This window comes from Papaver somniferum, chromosome 9 (assembly GCF_003573695.1).
Source record: "Papaver somniferum cultivar HN1 chromosome 9, ASM357369v1, whole genome shotgun sequence".
Taxonomy (NCBI): domain Eukaryota; kingdom Viridiplantae; phylum Streptophyta; class Magnoliopsida; order Ranunculales; family Papaveraceae; genus Papaver; species Papaver somniferum.
The window spans coordinates 196197790-196212264 of record NC_039366.1 but is presented as its reverse complement, the minus strand read 5'-3'; the positions used below and the strand labels follow the sequence as shown (position 1 = coordinate 196212264).

The 14475-nt window shown below is 36.3% G+C and overlaps 2 protein-coding genes across 4 annotated transcripts; one reads left to right on the top strand and one right to left on the bottom strand.

The window, feature by feature from the left end:
• Nucleotides 1-9683: 9683 nt before the first annotated feature.
• Nucleotides 9684-11910, bottom strand: LOC113313535. 3 transcript variants are annotated; one of them, XM_026562326.1, is made up of 8 exons: nucleotides 11768-11910; nucleotides 11453-11532; nucleotides 11143-11293; nucleotides 10934-11032; nucleotides 10577-10819; nucleotides 10296-10478; nucleotides 10129-10209; nucleotides 9684-9988 (listed from the first exon to the last, which is right to left on the bottom strand). In XM_026562326.1, exons 5-8 carry the CDS (start codon nucleotides 10817-10819, stop codon nucleotides 9932-9934), a joined length of 564 nt encoding a protein of 187 aa, XP_026418111.1. In that variant the 5' UTR covers nucleotides 10934-11032; nucleotides 11143-11293; nucleotides 11453-11532; nucleotides 11768-11910; the 3' UTR covers nucleotides 9684-9931. The 3 variants fall into 3 exon arrangements, with proteins under 3 accessions (XP_026418111.1, XP_026418112.1, XP_026418110.1); XM_026562327.1 differs by having other exon boundaries at nucleotides 11453-11539; nucleotides 11768-11894; XM_026562325.1 differs by lacking the exon at nucleotides 11768-11910 and having other exon boundaries at nucleotides 11453-11715.
• A 1258-nt stretch (nucleotides 11911-13168) lies between these two features.
• LOC113313064 (zinc finger BED domain-containing protein RICESLEEPER 2-like) lies at nucleotides 13169-14182 on the top strand. Its single transcript, XM_026561788.1, has 2 exons — nucleotides 13169-13706; nucleotides 13791-14182. Exons 1-2 carry the CDS (start codon nucleotides 13169-13171, stop codon nucleotides 14180-14182), a joined length of 930 nt encoding a protein of 309 aa, XP_026417573.1.
• The last annotated feature ends 293 nt before the right edge of the window (nucleotides 14183-14475 follow it).

Genomic DNA, 14475 nt, shown 5'->3' with positions numbered 1-14475 from the left:
CCAACTCTTGGTGGTTCAACCGAGCTATGCTCTAACAGAATGCTAGGTTTACAGGATATCTGAACAAGGAGTGGTGATATAGGCTTTTGGTTGCTACTATTATTACGGGTGGTGTACAAGAAGATATTGATAAGGTGCAACTAATGAATGGGTTTTGCAGTTGATAATGTAATCGATGCTAACACTGGCTAGAACTGAAATGGTGTTGATGAGGTGATTGCAGTTGATAGCAATGAGCTGTAGATGTTGAGGTGGTTGTGGCCAACGTTAGCTGGTTGGTGCTCTGGAATTCTGGTGGTGCTGGTGCTTATAGTATGGAGAACTGAAATGGGTATTGGTGGTGCTGAGATAGAGAGAATAGGAAGTGACAATGGATTGAAGTTGTTGAGTGCACTGGAAGTGGTATCACAGATGAACTAGAAGTGCAGTGGTGTTCTAGACAAGAGATGAAGTTTATTCAATGGAATGAATGCATGAGATGGCATATTGCAGGATATGAGACTGACTGAATTGGAGTTGGTTACTTTGCAATAGTTGGGTGTAAGTGATACAAATGCTTCTGACGGGGGTTAAGGAGATTTGAGTTGGTGTTTGAACTTTTGAAGAAAATGGAGTGATGGGTTGAGCCAGATTCAAGTGTGCTGAGATGGTTGGATGTATGCTTGGAGATGCGGTTCGGGTTGGTGTTGATGGTACTGAGTATTGTTATTGGTATTAATATGGAAGAACTTCAAGAAGGGAAGTTATGGATTCGTTTGAGTTGATGCTAGGGAGAGCTATCTGATGTAGACTGAAATCAAGCGTTGAATTGACATTGCAGTTACATAGAGGAAGGTGCTGGAAATGCAAGATAAGGAAGATGACAATGTTGTTGGTGGTGTTAGAAGCTGTCTTGGCTGAGGAGATTATGGTGTAGTTCTGGTGGTGAATGGCTCAAGTTATCTAATCAACTAGTAGTGAGCAACAGCTGCGGCTGAATTAAAGTGCATGAATGTTGGTTAAGCGCAATCATGGCGTGACATTGCTTTGTCTTGTGCTCATGGCCTAAGCCAAGGCCATTTTCTTTAGCTAAGAGACTAGACCATGACTCGGTCTGACTTTCCGATTTGATCCAGTTGACCCGATATGACTCGTTTGATCGGTGACAGTTTGAATTTTCCGGTCAACTGAGGTGACTTTTCCGACCGGTTTCTAGCCAACTTCTGGCATGGAACCAGTTTTCCGACGACACTTTTTATGCATGTTTTCTACATGGGTATTTATCTTATATGGGCTTGGTGGACATATTGGATATGGGATATTGAAGACTTGACTTAATATTGGAGAGAAAAAGAGGCATAAAAAGGGGGACTTCTATAATTTTGGGGGATTCTATTCTACTAGGATCTATTTGAGACTTGAATATGCAACTAGAGTTTGCTTTCATTGTTATTTTTCATCTTCTTTATTTCATTTACTATTATGATGAACTTTATAGCTATGAGTAGCTAATTTCTTTATTATTGGTTAAGGGTTAAGTTGATTTCTCAAACATGTTATTTGCATCAATGAATTAGTTTTGACTCAACTTTGTTGTTTATGATTATGGCTTATATTGTCATAAGATTTGAATGCTAATTTGATTGAGTCCAGAATCAATTAGATTAATCTCCATCTCGAAAGCTGTATAGTTGTCAATTCCTGATTATAAGTAGCATAATGTGGCTATTACTTGCAGTGATACATCTTTATAATTACATATGAATCATAAGTTAAATCGGATTAGTGCTTTTACACGTTCAATTACTTTGATGTCTTATTTCATAAAAACTTAGTGCTCTTCGGGAGTTAAACTTAACTGTGCTTTTACATTTTAGGTTGCTTTCTAAGTAGGATTTACATATGCATCTTTTAATGTGTTTGTGATGAAATCAGGAAATTAGCGGGATATTCTTGCAACCAAAATATCCTTGACTTTTAATAACAGAAAAATTAAATTACCAATTTTATTCGTTGATGTAGATATATGTTTGTGAATGATAAAATCCTTTGACCAATATCTTCCTATTATTGGTTATTTTTGATTCTTTATTGCTTAGATAAATATAAAATTCCCCCTTAGTTATTTTAGAAACTGAAATTGCTTAACAACAAAAGCCTCCCGTAGAACGAGCTCTTTCTTATCATATACTTAATTTATATTATTTGTAATATTTTTGACGCATACGAAAGTGATCAGGGATTACAAAAATATCATCATCCATAATTGGGATTCTTAATCACTAACTTATCATCTTCGCTATATTTGGAAGCGTAATCATCACCTTCTTTATCTAACTTGGAATGAAGTTCTCCTCCTAATAATGATGACGAGTCTACCAATAGGAGTGTAAATGATGCAATGGTGTTAGCAGGTCTGTTACCTCACCCTAATTTAAAGATGCTGACAATATCTGGTTTCATATGTTTAAAGTTTCCATGGTGGATGGGTTTTCGTGAATGCCTTCCGGATTTGGTGAAATTATATTTGGAGAATTGCAACGTTTTCGAGCAGCTACCACCATTGGGTATGCTCTCTAATATTAAACTTATTCAGATAGAAGCAACGTACTCAATCAGGCGTGGAGGAAAAAAATTTGCTACCGAGAGGCAAAATTTTTTAAAGGTAGGCAATAAGGCATAAAAAGGCTTGGATATCTTATTTTTCATGAAAGTCGGGGGAAATTAGGTTTGGTAAAGGGTAGGCAATAAGGCATAACTTCCTACCCTGCTGAGCCGGCTCCGCCACTGTATTCAGTGCAGTCTTTGGGTCAGGAGTTCTATTACCAACGGAGAGTGATAGAAAAAAGAAGAAATCAACAATGAAATATATGTGTTCCCTTCGTTAGTTAAGTTATAGATATGTTTTATTTTTTTATGGAAAAAATCATATATTAAACTAGCAAATGTAGTACAACAGATTTACAAAATCATTTTCATCAAATGTATTAGAATCGATGCTATATTTGTGAACTTTTTGAATTAGGCTCTCCGATATGTGTTGTAGTCTTTTAATCCTTGCCTCCTTCGCGATGTAGTATGTTGCCTTGTTGTTTTTCTCTTTATATACTTCACTTTTGCTTGAGGTGTGTCTCCTAATAGGTTCCTTTTTTCCTGCAAAGAATTTTCTGCCGACCACGAAGAATCGGTAGTAACCTTGTCTAAATTATCTACCAAATTTTTGCAGTCTGTTACTATAGACACAGATGATAGAATACTTTTTTTAGCCACGTAAAAGCCTTTAGCAAATCATTTTCTTCCGCATGGAAAGATGATGTTTCCCACTCTGAACCCGCCGCAAGATGCATGAAAGTATCCTCATCAGTAGAATATAAAATAAAAGCATATCCCATCAAGAAGTCCTCTTTTTCGTACGAAGCATCAATGAATATTATCCAGTCCGTATTTAGATTGGACCAATTAGTGTCGAGTGATGATTTATTTTAATTCATATTATTTTTTTGAGGGGTATTTGACGGGGCGAAATTTAAGAAACTATTGATTTGTCCTATTAAGCTGACTGGGTTTGGGTGGATTTTCTCAAAAATTACCGAACATATGTATTTCCAAATGAACCAAATCACGGTGGAAATTTTTACCTGAAACTTGCTTAAATTGTCTTATGTAACCCACTATTTAATCCAATCCATAACGGTGCTGTGAGCGTTTCTGTGTATTATGTTTTGTAGAGATAGGCCAAACCAGACTGCTATTGCGAAAGGACACTCATAGAAAAGGTGAACTTCCGTTTCTCGCACTTGATTGTCACGTAATTGGAAAATCGGATCGATTTCGGTATTATGAGCACCCAGCCTATCCGATGTTGGTAGCGCTTTTTGAACTAATTTCCAGATTAACAGTCTTATTCTTGGAATGGATTGAATTCTCCATATCTTGTTCCATGGGAAATCTCGGAATTCAAAATCGTCAAGATCCTGTTTAGCTAAAAAAGTATAGATGTTTTCGGCCGAGAAATTTCCGGAATGATGGTTCCTCCATCTAATAATGTCATGTTCATTGTTCCTTGGATCTAAAGCTTGAATTTTTTTCCTTGTCCTTCGGGTGGAAAAATAGGTTTAGTTTATCCTGATCCCAACTATTTTGATCTGTTATTAGCTATTGAACTCTTGTAGGCGCTTGTTCTTGAATTATAGGTATTCTTTGGATTATATCCGCATTAGGAATCCATCTGTCTCCCCAGATTTTCACCGAAACTCCAATTTTGACTTGCCAAATAAAATTATCTTTTATTAACTCTAATCCTTTTTTATGATGGTCCAAATCCACGAAAGGTTCGAAGTTCTAGATTTTTCGAGAGGGTCTGAATTTGGGAAATATTTTGCTTTTAAGAGTTTTACCCATAGTTGGTTTTGTTCTGTTACTAGTCTACTGGAAAGTTTAATGAGCAGAGCTAAGTTGAAGTGATGGGGATTTTTAATTCCTAGGCCTCCTTGAGAAATGGGTTTACATATACTTTTCCAAGCTCTTATAAAATCTCCTTGACTCTTTTTCCCATCTTTTTTCCACTAGAAATTTCTATGAATGCGGTCAAGTTGGTCAAGAGTTTCCTTTGCCAGAGCAATGACTTGCATTTGATATGTTGGATAGGATTGAAGAATCGATTTAATTAATACAGTCCTCCTAGCTTGAGATAACAGTTTTGATTTCCAACCTTGCAACGTAGAGTAGTAACGTTGCAATAAAGGCTCAAAGTTGGCTTTTCTGTTTTTATCGAAGAAGAGCGGAGTACCCAAATATCAATCATTTTTCATCATCAGCGGAACCTTTAATATTTTTTGCTAAAATCTTTCCGTGTCTTGGATGAATTTTTGGGATGAAATAGACACTGGATTTCTGGAGGTTAACCTTTGGCCTGTGATGTTCCCAAATATTTGTAATATCTCTAAGAGGCTTTTTGCTTCTCCCAGGTCCGCTTTTGTAAATAAAAAGCAGTCGTCCGCGAAGAAGAGGTGGGAGATATTCAGAGCGTCTTTGTTTATTTGGAAACCAGAAATTCTCTTGTCTTCAATAGCCTTCTCAAGGAGTCCAGAGAATTTCCATGCATATTAGGAAAATATACGGTGATAAAGTATTACCTTGTCTTAGACCCCTAGAAGTGCTGAAAGATGGTCCCGGAGAACCATTAAGCAGGATTGAAAAAGTGGTTGTTGAAATGCATTGTAAAACGAGAGAAGTGTAGAGTTCCAAGAATCCAAAAGCCAAGATAACTCTTTCAATAAAAATCCATTCAACCATATCAAAGGCTTTTGATAGGTCTAGCTTTAATGCTAGAAAACCCTTTTTTTTATGTTCTCATCGAGTGAATAAATTCGTGAGCAATTATGATGTTATCTGTGATTGGCCTGCTCCTTATCATGCTTATAGATATGTCAACTTTGAAAGATTGGCCTGCTCCTCATCATCCTTTTTAACTCCTTCTCATCCCTTAAATAGGTGACCGTTTGTGGCTTTTTGAGGTTGAAATCCATGCCATTTAGTTCTCCTGAGAGACTGGAGTTACGTACCAACTACGAGGCAGTTAACATAATCTTAGCCGGCAAAGGAGGATAGCGACTGACCTTTCTCCCATCTTTGTTAGACTGCTGAACCCTAATGATAACCCGCACTTGCTCAAAAAACAGTACTGTTAGAGGATTTGCCCGGACCGTGCAGATTAAGTTAGACCACAACGCCAGAGGATTTATTGGGAGGGTATATTAGTTATATATCCTTACTTTTGACGCCCAAAAAATATATCCTTATTCAACAATATATATGTCCCTACTTTTTTATAACCTTATCCATTTAATATTACATTACCTTAATACCCTCACCCATATAATATTTTTCTTTATTTCAAAATTGAACAAATTTCTTCCTCTACCACTTCACCACCACCACTAGGACCACCACCACCAACATTCAACTACCATTCCACCACCACCGTTCAACCACCACCACCTACCAACCGCCACCACCACCAATATTCGACCACCACTCCTTCACCACCACCATTACACCACCAATAGTCATTCACCACTAGTCTGCCGTCGCCGCCACCACCACTAGTCCGCCGACGCCACCACTAGTTCAGATATTTTTATATCAACAACAGTAGTTGATCCATTTCAGTTGGATCAACAGTGGATGTTTATCCATTTCAGTTGGGTCAACAGTGGATGTTTATCCATGATGATGGATCAACAGTAAGCGGCATAAACTGAAATTGGTATACCCTTGATAAATAGTAGAAGTTTATCTATAGAAGTTTATCCACTGCAGTGATCAACAGTATAAGTTTATCCATTGCAGTTGGATAAACAGTGTAAGTTTATCCATGTTAGTTGGATCAACTATGGATGTTTATCCATACTGATGGAAAAATGCTACCATTTCACCAGCTGCAGTTTCAGATTCACCAACAAAACCATTAACCACCATTAATAATCCGTAGCAGCAACCACCCGCCACCATCGTCGCCGCTACCATCGGTTCAGATAATTTTGTATCAACAACAGTATTTTATCCATTTCAGTTGGATCAACAATGAATGTTTATCCATTTCATTTAGATCAACAATGGATGTTTATCCATGATGATGGATCAACATTAAGCGGCATAAAACTGAAATTGATAAATTTCAGTTGGATCAACAGTATAAGTTTATCCATTTTAGTTGGATCAACAATGGATATTTATCCATGTTGATGGAAAAATGCTACCATTTCACCAGTTGCAGTTTCAGATCCACCAAAAAATCCATCAACCACCACCACCGTCGCCACTAGAACCACCACCGCCGCTACCATTATCATCCTTACTTCTCTCTTCATAATTCTATATTCCCTGTAATCCCTACACATTCATATATTCATTTTAATCACAATTAATCCATTAGAAGCATCTTCAACTTCAGATTCGAACACACCCATTACTTCTCAGCAACAACAAGTTCATTATCTCCAACATATCCTATTGATTCACATACCATAACCATTTCGAAATCAATTTTATCGCAGCAGCTCTCAGATCCCCTTTTCTTAATTGAATCGAACCACCAAATCGTTGCTCAAAACTTGATTTCAAAACCTAAAAAATCAGATCTCGTTTTCTTTGGGTATGATTTTAAAAATCGATTATAGAAGAAGAAGAAGGTTTCATATGTTGCTGATACATCTCGATTAGACAGAAATAACGGAGGTGGTGGTGCTGGTTGTGGTGGAGGCGATCGAGATGGTGGTGGTGATGAGAACGATGAAGATGGTGATGGTGAGAGCGACGGATGTTTATTATACAGAAATAAAGAAGAAGAAGAATACGTGTGTGTGAATGGGAAGGAAGGTTAAATAAGGAAATTGAACTATTATTTTTTTGGAATAATCTACAATTATACCATCAGGGATATTTGTAAAGTTTTCTAGGGATATTTGTGGAGGCCCATCAAAAGGAGGGACAACAGTTCAATTTCCACTTATTGGGATCGTGCAAATTAAGTTAGACCGCTGGCGGCTAATGATAACTCGCGCTAGCTCAAGAACCACAGTGGGCAAACCAACAAATTTGCCCGTTTTCCTAGCTATTTTCTTTTCTTGTTGAGTCTATGATGGGATCAAAATGAACAATTGCGGTTGCATCTGTAGGAACTGCCCTTGCAATGCAAAAAAAAAAAAACATGACACTAAAAAGAATCTGGAACAATTATCGATGAACTGACACATGTGTTACTGGGTTTACCGGGCAATGCCACGTGAAGTGTTCAAGTTTTTAAAGAAAAACCAAAAGAAAATACTCCCTTTGTTTCTATTATATAAGCGGAATATTGAAATTTCTTTGTCCCACTAAATAGGCGGAGTGGTAGTTCCAAGACGTATTTTTGACAAACTTACCCTTATTTATGTTGTATAGGAAATTGTATTGAGATTAAGACAAAGGGTAAAAACAAGAAAAAACAAGAAAAATTATGAAAACCATAAAATTTCTTAATCTAAGAGATTTCATCTTCTCCACCTATATATTAGGGACATAGGAAGTAAGTGTTAGGCATGGAGAATATTTGTGGACGATGAACTACTGACATTTCTGGAAGTAAGTTTGCTTGAACGTGGTTTCACCTCAAGAGGTTCAGACCCCTATTTACACTTTTTTTTTGCACATGTACTAGTGTTGCAGTAAAAGCACACTTTCTGAGATTGAATGAAACCAGAATATGGAGTTTTATAGTCATCTTGGAAAGAACTTCACTTCCTTGGAGACAATTTTTTCTTGGTCAGAGAATTTCAACTGATCACCTCCCAACAAAGCAATAGCAATTTGTTTAATAGTTTTTGTTTTTGTTCGAATATCATGAATAAAAAGAAGCCTATAATTGGAGCGTCACATTCCAATAAAGGGGCTTCACCTAATAGGACAAAAACAGGTCACCCATAAGAAATTTAAAAAATCCCTTATCTAAAATAATTTTGTAATGATTAAGCAACCCTTATGTGGTTAGTGTTAATGACCTAACTAACTAATAATTAGATCGATAAGATTTTTTATATAATTAGTGATAAAAAATCATATTAAGTGATTTTGGTGGGAAGAAAAAGATGAAAAAAATGAGAAATTTTGGAGATTTTTTTGTAACTAAAATCCTAGATTTTAAATCACCCAGCCAATGTTCTTTTATTTTTCAAAATTGGTGAAAGTAAGTAAAAAATTGAAAATTTTAGCATTTCAGAGCGGTTTACGGTTGGGTTTTTTCCTTCGTAGCCAACTGGAAGACAAATTTTCGGTTAGATGATGATGAACTCCTAACCATAACTAGGTAAAATTAGGAAAATCCAGCTATAAACCAGTTACGGCTGGGTTTTTTGGTCAAAACCCAGTTATAAATCAGTTACGGTTGGGTTGTTTTTTGTCAAACCCAACTGTAAAACAGTTACGGCTGGTTTTTTGTGATTGAACCTAACTATAAATCAGTTACGGCTAGGTTTTTCTTGGACGAGCCCAACAGTTGGTTTTTTTTTTTTTTGAGGAAAACCCAATCGTAACTGGTTCTGCAACCTAATTTTTTCTACGGTTTCAATCAATCTAACCATTTCAGATGCAATTGGTTTTTTGTTACCATCTTTTCTATCAATATGCTTCTTCCACACCTTTAATAGATAATTCAATCGACGATTATAAGTTTCTCAAACCATCGATTGATCGAAGATGGTGAAATGATTTTGGTTGAATAAAAAAAGGGAATGATAATTGGTTGATAAAGGAGATGAAGTTAAGAAGAAGAAGAGCAAATCTTTGAATTATGTTTTGATTTTAGTTTTAGTTTTTAGGTTTTGATTTTAGTTGAAGATTATTTTAGACATTTGATATTGAATCAAAAATACCTCATAACCAATCTTTTGGTCACTAGAAATCTAAGTGAAGCCCGACCCCCAATAATAGGCTTCAATAAAAACTATGGGCTAGGCCGTTGCTTGCTCAAGAACCACAGTGGGAACCAACAAATTTAACCACTCCCTAGTCCTCCTTTGTTTAGTCAATAATGGGACCAAAATGAACAAGTCCTTGATTTGTTGCGTCCATAGGAAACTGCCCTTGTTGCCTGCCCTTGCAACGCAAGAAACACGACACTAAAAAGAATGAACAAGTCCTAGATTTGTTGCGTCAATAGGAACTGCTTTTGCAATGCAAAAAAACATGACACTAAAATAAAACTGGAACAAAGATATTAGTTCATCATCATTTTAAACTACACAACATTTAGCTCCAAAGTAAAAAGAGAGAATCTGATAGACACTGTCTAAAGCTACAAATAAAGACTGGTAAACTATCGCAGCACTGAACTTGATATATGCTGTCAACTATAAACATGCTGGAATCTTCGCCGTCGAGATGGTAGTTCTTTTGCCGCTATAAATCTCTGAACCTACAGCTTGATTTTGGGTGCTTGTCTGACATTGCATGACGCGACCAAATTGAGAAGCTGCAGATGCAGCAATATATTTAGCTTTCATTTAAAATTGACATATGCTATAAACATGCCGAGAACAGTAAGAAGATTGCAAAAATCCTAGGTTCCAGACTATTATCAAATTAAAGAATAAGCAAGGTAGCAGAGTTCACCTCCTTAAATCTGTTGGATGTTTTGCCACTTTGTCCTGCTTTCATCGCTTTCTGAGCAGCATCATGGCTTTTCTCGAGTAACTGTGATGGGAAAGAACATAATTCAGTCAACAAGCTCTCATTTCAAGTTCATATACGCTGTAACCACGGCCCAGAAGAAAATTTACCTTGATGTCATCATCAGGATTCCATAAACACATACGCTTAGAATTTACAGACTTCAATAAACATATACGCTCTAGTCGTAACAATACACGCTTAACAGCTTTCAATACTGGCAGGGAGCCAAGGTAAACATTTAAATTGTCACCAATCTCACTTGAGGCGTTTTTTACTTTTTCCTCGTAACCCTGTGATGAGCAAAAAGGTAAGGGAAGATTAAAATCATCTCAAAAAATTGAGAATCAGATATACTCTATATCATGTATAGGAAACATATGTTGGATACCTTGAACTGCTCCATAACGAGCTCTGGGTTGCGAACATCTATGTGGTCGCTTAATTCCGGAATCTGAACCTCTTCCATAATCTTTTTAGCTCGTCTCGTCGACAATACTTCTTCCTTGTGGCCGGCAAACTCCAGCATATGTTTCAGATCCACACCCTCCAGTATCTGCTGAGAACAACGAAACATATCTGGAGTGAAGGTACAGGGACGATTCTTTGTGGCAAGGTCAAGCTCACTAAGCATCTGTTGTAAGCCCAAATTAAGAAGAGTGAGCAAATCAACAAAAAAAAAAGGCATTTTTTATTACAGCAACAGAAACAACGTAATGAATAGGGGCTGAGTTAAAACTAATTATACCAGAGCTCTTTTTTTGACAGCGTAGAGAAATGTGTACTGCTCTTTGTAGTGATTTTTTTCGGCCTCGGCATATTTGTATTCCAATTTATCTCGCAATTCCTAAAAGTAAGATGCACGCAAACCACGTTAACAGAACTTACACCTCTTCAGTATCATATCAATATCATAATAACAGAACTAGTGTCTAGAATGAAAACAAAACAACATACCTTTAGTATGTTCAAATCCAAAGATACATCGCTCCAGATTTCATCACGCTTGCAAGGATAGCTATTCAGCAGAGACACATAAGCTGAAATAACCTTCTTTATATCTCCAAATTGTTTCCAGTCTTGCTTCAAAAGATTTGTCAATTTATCCCTGAAATTACGAAGAATGAAAGGAATTGATTATAAACAATTTTTTTTTTTTAATGTAATAATAACATTTAACCCTGAAAATACCCCCAACAATTAAGGATAAATAATCGAAAATCATGGGTTGTATAGTCAAAAAAGATAAGAACAACAAGAGATTTACCTCAGATCTACAAGTTGATCTCGTGACTCTCTTAATCTCTTTCCACGGGCTGCAGCAGGATCACGAACCCTTTCTTCGATCTATGCTCTCGTGGAAGGAAAAATTATAAAACATGAAGCAAATTGATTACAGCTAATTAACAAGAATCCTACAAATACTCCAAAAATTGATGAAAAAAATCGAATAATAAGGGTTGTAGCAAAGAAAAAAATAAACCCTAGACACACACAAAAAATAAACCCTAGACACCCACAAAAAAAAAAAAAAAAAAAAAAAAAAAAGAAGACGAATTCTGAAGAACAACAAGAGACTTACACACGACCCTTGAGTTCCTGTGCAGCCTTGAGTTCCTCTTCTGACTTTGAATAATACATCATTCTTCTCTATTTTTTTTCTTCTCTGTTTTTTCCTTCTCTCTTTTAGATCTTTTTTTTCTTCTCTCTTTTATTAGAAGTCGGTTTTGCTGGAAGGAAGGATAAGGCAAAAGTAGGAATTACCTAGAGCTGTCAATTAGTAACCCGGTCCGCGGGTTGACCCTAGCCCGGCTTGTTTCAACCCGGCTCGGCTGGGCTTGTTTTCTAAACGGGCCGGGCTAGGTCTGTTACATCTGACCCTAATAGAAAACAAGCCGGGCTAGGTCTAACCCGAGGGTTACCAGCCAACCCGTTAAGTTATGATATTAACCTAGAATCGGAGGTATCGGTTACATTTTACCTGCTACCCAGGTAACCGGGTACTTCTCATAATCTTATCTAAGTTTCCCAAAGAAAGAGAAATTAGAAAACTTCTCTTAAGTTTTAGATGTGGACTGGAGGGTGGAGGCAGAGCAGAGGTATTCCGTATTCGTGTTCGTGAGTTCCTCTCTTTTTCTAACTTAAAACTAAATAGGGTTATTTTTTTATTCTGAGTTCTAGATTATATTTTGAATCTTTGATCTTTAAGTTTACTGTTTAACTATAATGATCTTTTTTTTTTAATTTTCTAACTCTCTGTTATTCTGTTTGATTTCAGGGGTTAGGGTTAGGGCTTTACTCGTAATCAACTAACCAAGTTTTATCCTTTAGGTTGTTTTTTCACTTCTAAGTTATAGATTAGATTTTGATCTTTAAGTTTAACATTAATGATCTCTTTTTTTTTAATTTTTTAACTATCTGTTTGATTTTCAGGGGTTAGGGCTTTCTTTAGACTACCGTTGAAGAATAGGAAAAATTGGCCGATGATTTTACTTCTACTTTTCTAATCTAGGTGAGTAGTTCTAAGTTTTTAAATTTTAATGCATAACTTGTTTTAAGTACTGTTAGGTGTTTGTGGAAATGATTCTTATAACCCCAATCCCCTTTTCACGAATTTGTGTCATTTATTGTTAACTCATGACTCATGAGTCATGTCTCTTAATGTCAATCTATAATAAATTAATAATGCATAGCTTTATTACGTTATGCAGCTTATGCTTGTGAATATTTATTTGAATTACAAAGGTTTACACTGATTCTGAAAATGGAAATGAACTCCATATGCAGCATGTCAGAATCAGAAAGCACATGTTTTATTTTGGCTTACATGAAAGTGTAAGAAAGCATACTTTTGTTGGCTTTGCCTTTGCCAGTTTGGGATGTGTATTTGTTGGGATTTTAATTATTGACAGCTCTAGTCCCCTGTGATGTAGCTCAAGGCTTACTAATTTTGATTTTTGAATTCTTTATGTAGCTTCCTAAAATGTCAGTTGAAGAAGACCATGACGATGTCATGAGTGAAGAGGATATTACAGTAGTAGAGTCGATGACAAGTCAAGAGCATGCTTCAAAGAAAAGGAAATTTACATCAAAAGTATGGAATGATTTTGATTGGTCACGAGACAAAGATGGTAAAGAAAAGGCTACGTGCAAGCATTGTAGGAAGGAATATGCTTATGACAGTCAGAAAGGAGGAACATCAACTATGTCAAGGCATTTAAAGAAGTGCCGTAGACTGAAGATGCAAGATGTGGGGCAACTTTTGTTATCTACAAATAATGGAGAACTGGCTACTCGTGCACGCAAAATAGATCAATCAAAGTTTCGGGATTTAGTTGCAAGACTAATTATTGGTAAAAATCTCCCCTTTAATTGTGTAGAATGGACTGAATTTAGGGAGTTATGTAGTTATCTGAATGTCGATGTTGAAACCATATCAAGGAATACTACAAGGTCTGATATTCTTAAAATGCATAAGTTCCAAAAAGAAGTTATTCGCAAGAAATTACAATGTGCTCCAGGTAAAATATGTCTAACATCAGACATGTGGACCTCCGTCAACACCACTTGATACATAAGTTTAACAGTACACTTTGTTGATCAAGATTGGGTATTGCAGAAGTTTCTTTTAAATTTTTCTCCACTGCCACCACCCCATACTGGTCAAGCACTTTCAGATAAGTTATTTCTGATGTTAAATGATTGGGGAATTGAAGGAAAGGTAACCAGCATCACTTTGGATAACGCTGCATCAAATTCTTCATGTGTTAAGATAATGAAGAGTCGATTCACTGCAAGGAATGTTATGTCGGATACTGGGAAAAGAAACTTTCATATAAGGTGTTGTGCTCACATAATAAATCTTATTGTAAGAGATGGACTGACAGAGATTGATCCAGCAGTAATCAAGATAAGGTTAGCAGTGAAGTACCTTAAAGGTTCACAAAGAAGAAAACAAAATTTCTTGGATACTGTCAGCGATTTAGGATGTCAGTAAAGATGGGTGTTCGACAAGATGTTAATACAAGATGGAATTCTACTTATCTTATGTTGCAAAGTTGTATTTCGTATGAAAAAGTCTTCACTCATTTGAGGTTGGTGGACCCTGACTATGCAGAGTCTCCTAATGGGGAAGAATGGGAGCAAATCAAAGTGGTCACGAAGTTTCTCAAGGTCTTTTATGACCTCACGACTCTATTCTATGGAAACAAGTATCCTACTTCTAATTTTTATTTTGATGGGGTTTGTCAGATTAAAGTATTATTAGATCAAGAGACAACTAATGACATT